At 51.3% G+C, this 3,848-nt stretch overlaps 1 protein-coding gene across 1 annotated transcript in view; it reads right to left on the reverse strand.

Annotated features, from left to right (window-relative positions):
• DNAJC27 (DnaJ heat shock protein family (Hsp40) member C27) overlaps positions 1-3,848 on the reverse strand; it is a gene marked incomplete at its 5' end in the record, with an annotated part of 6,445 nt that overhangs the window by 665 nt on the left and 1,932 nt on the right. The window contains one exon of the mRNA XM_027707988.1: positions 2,555-2,715. Within this exon, the coding sequence (XP_027563789.1) occupies positions 2,555-2,715 (161 nt within the window). The remainder of the gene's footprint in view (positions 1-2,554; positions 2,716-3,848) is intronic.

Below are 3,848 nucleotides of genomic sequence, written 5' to 3' on the forward strand. Positions count from 1 at the left end.
AAATTAATAAAGCCAGCTTCCGGTAGGCCTTGTTCACCTCATCCCTAGGGAACAGGACGGGAGGGATTAGGGAATATCCAGTGAAACCCCTGGAATTCTGGAATCTCCCTATTCCAGGACCCTCAAGGATCACGGAGCCCAACTTCCGGTGTAGCGCTGCCTAAAGACAGGAAGTGCCGCAAGGCACTATGGGGGCTGTAGTCCTTCCGTGCTGCTTGCGCATTATCGCGCATGCTCAGGAAAGCGCTCAAAAGGGATTGGTTGAGCAGGTCACGTGTTTAGGAGTCTCACGGTTTGAATTGGCCATCTAAGATCTTGCTGTTCTTAATAAATTTGATAGTAATCAATAAAGAAATTATTAAAGCCAGCTTCCGGTAGGCCTTATTCACCTCATCCCTAGGGAACAGGATGGGAGGGATTAGGGACTATCCAGTGAAACCCCTGGAATTCTGGAATCTCCCAAACTGGAAAGACCCTGGAGGATCACGGAGCTCAACTTCCGGTTTAGTTGTGGCTAAAACAGGAAGTACCGCAAGGCATTATGGGGGTTGCAGTTCTTCCGGACTCTCGCGCATGCTCACGAAAGGGCTCGAATGGGATTGGCTCAGGAGGTCACGTGTTTAGGACGTCTCACGGTTTGAATTGGCCATCTAAGCTCTCGCTGTTCTTAATAAATTTGATAGTAATTAATTAATAAATTACTAAAGCCAGCTTCCGGTAGGCCTTGTTCACCTCATCCCTAGGGAATAGGACGGGAGGGATTAGGGAATATCAAGTGAAACCCCTGGAATTCTGGAATCTCCCGAACTGGAAGGACCCTGGAGGATCACGGAGTTCAACTTCCGGTGTAGTGCTGGCTAAGACCGGAAGTGCCGCAAAGCATTCTGGGGGTTGTAGTTCTTCCGCACTCTCGCGCATGCTCAGTAACGCGCCCGAATGGGATTGGTTCAGGAGGTCACGTGCTTATGACGTCTCACGGTTTGAATTGTCCCTCTAAGCGCTCGCTGTTCTTAACAAATTTGATAGTAATTAATTAATAAATTAATTAATTCAGTTGCACGAACCACACGGGACGGGGGCCGTGCCCACAAAGGCTACACCTGGAATTGGGGAATCTCCGGAGAGCGAGGGCAGAGCCGGCATTCCCAACGTTCCTTCCGGGATTAGGGAATATCCACTGCAACCCCTGGAATTAGGGAATATCCTGAGCAGGAAGGAACCTCAAGGATCATCCACTGAGACCTCTGGAATTAGGGAATATCCTGACATGGAAGGACCCACAAGGATCATGGAGTTCAACCCCTGGGATTAGGGAATGTCCAGTTCAAGCCCTGGAATTCTGGAATCTCCTGAGCTGGAAGAATCCAGAAGTATCATTCACTGAGACCCCTGGAATTCTGGAATCTCCTGAGAGTGCAGGCAGAGCCAGCATTCCCAGGATTCTGTGCCATCCTGGAACTATCCCAGCTCTCCACAATTCCCTGGAAGGAAGTTTCAGGAGGTCCCCAATTCCCAGGGAACAAGGGCCAGGAGGAGAAGGGAACAACCAGGGAGTTTAACTGGATCTTGGGAACAATTCCCGCATGGAAAAGGTGGTTAAACCTTGGAATGAACTTCCCAGGGCAGGGCTGGAGTCGCCATTCCCAGAGGGATTTCCGATCCCTGTGGATGTGGCCCTTGGGGACACGGATCCAGGGTGACCTTGGAATTACTGGGAATAGTTGGATTCCATGATCTCCAAGGGATTTTCCAAGCTGAACCATCCCTAAGGATTCTGTGCCATCCTGGCACTGTCCCAGCTCTCCACAATTCCTGAAAGGAATTTTAAAGAGGTGGGGATCCCCAATTCCCAGAGAACAAGGGACAGGAGGAGAAGGGAACCACCTGGGAGGGAGTTTAACTGGATCTTGGGAACAATTCCCACATGGAAATGGTGGTTAAACACTGGAATGAACTTCCCAGGGCAGGGCTGGAGTCGCCATTCCCAGAGGGATTTCAGATCCCTGTGGATGTAGCCCTTGGGGACACGGATCTGTGCTGGCCTTGGAAATACTGGGAATTCTTGGAATCCATGATCCCACAGGGATTTTCCAACCTGAACCATCCCTAAGGATTCTGTGCCATCCTGGCACTGTCCCAGCTCTCCACAATTCCCTGGAAGGAAGTTTCAGGAGGTCCCCAATTCCCAGGGAACAAGGGACAGGAGGAGAAGGGAACAACCAGGGAGTTTAACTGGATCTTGGGAACAATTCCCACATGGAAACGGTGGTTAAACCTTGGAATGAACTTCCCAGGGCAGGGCTGGAGTCGCCGTTCCCGGAGGGATTTCAGATCCCTGTGGATGTGGCCCTTGGGGACACGGATCCGGGGTGACCTTGGCAGCACTGGGAACGCTTGGAATCCACAATCCCAGAGGGATTTTCCAAGCTGAACCATCCCTAAGGATTCTGTGCCATCCTGGCACTGTCCCAGCTCTCCACAATTCCCTGGAAGGAATTTTAAGGAAGTGGAGGGTCCCCAATTCCCAGGGAACGAATTCCCAGCTTTCCCTCACCTGGTGGCTCCGGGTTTGACTCCCAGCATGTCCCAGCTGTCCTTGCTGTTCCGGATCCTCCGGATGGCATCCGCCTGTTCCCGGGTGAAGCCGATGCCGGCGCCGGAATTCGGGCGCTTCCCACCGTTGTCGCACAGGTCGACGATGGCCGAGTAGAAAGTCTGGGGATACAGGGAATTCTTGAGGGATACAGGGAATTCTTGATGGATATTGGGGATTATGGACACTGGGAAAGGATCCCAAAGGATCCCTCAGGTGCCTTTGTTGGCGGGGAATTGTGGGAATGCGGGAGCGGGAAGGATCTGGAAGGATCCAGAAGGATCCGGAAGGATTGTCCGGGTAAACTTTGGGATTTAGGGAATGGTGGGAGGTGGGAGGATCTTCCAGGGTAAAGTTTGGGATTAGGGAATGTCCAGTTCAACCTCTGGGATTAGGGAATGTCCAGGGCAACCCCTGGGATTAGGGAATCTCCTAAACTGGAAGGGTCATCCAGTGCAATTCCTGGAATTAGGGAATATCCAGTTCAAACCCTGGGATTAGGGAATGTCCAGGGCAAGGCCTGGGATTAGGGAATGTCCAGTTGAATCCCTGGAATTTGGGAATATTCTGAGCTGGAAGGGTCATCCAGTTCAATCCCTGGAATCAGGGAATGTCCAGTGCAAACCCTGGAATTAGGGAATGTCCAGATCAACCCTGGGATTAGGGAATATCCAGTTCAAAACCTGGGATTAGGGAATATCCAGTTCAACCCCTGGGATTAGGGAATGTCCAGTTCAACCTCTGGGATTAGGGAATATCCAGTTCATCCCCTGGGATTAGGGAATGTCCAGTTCAACCCTTGGGATTAGGGAATGTCCAGTGCAAACCCTGGAATCAGGGAATGTCAAATTCAAGGCCTGGAATTAGGGAATATCCAGTTCAATCCCTGGAATTTGGGAATATCCTGAGTTGGAAGGACCCACAAGGATCCCGGAGTTCAATCCCCGGCCCTTCCCAGATAACCCAACATTCCCAGCATTCCCAACATTCCCAAACGCTCCCTGAGCTCTGGTGGCCTTGGATCGATGACCATTCCCTCAGGATGAGGAATATTGGCTATTCCAGCCCCTTGGATTCATCCCCATTCCATAGGGATGAGGAATCTTGGCTATTCCAGCCCCGTGGATCCATCCCCATTCCATAGGGATGAGGAATATTGGCTATTCCAGCTCCTTGGATCCATCCCCATTCCCTCTGGATGAGGAATATTGGCAATTCCAGCCCCTTGGATCCATCCCCATTCCCTCTGGATGAG

The sequence above is a fragment of the Neopelma chrysocephalum genome, unplaced genomic scaffold (genome assembly GCF_003984885.1).
Source record: "Neopelma chrysocephalum unplaced genomic scaffold, ASM398488v2 Primary Assembly neopelma1_95168, whole genome shotgun sequence".
NCBI lineage: Eukaryota > Metazoa > Chordata > Aves > Passeriformes > Pipridae > Neopelma > Neopelma chrysocephalum.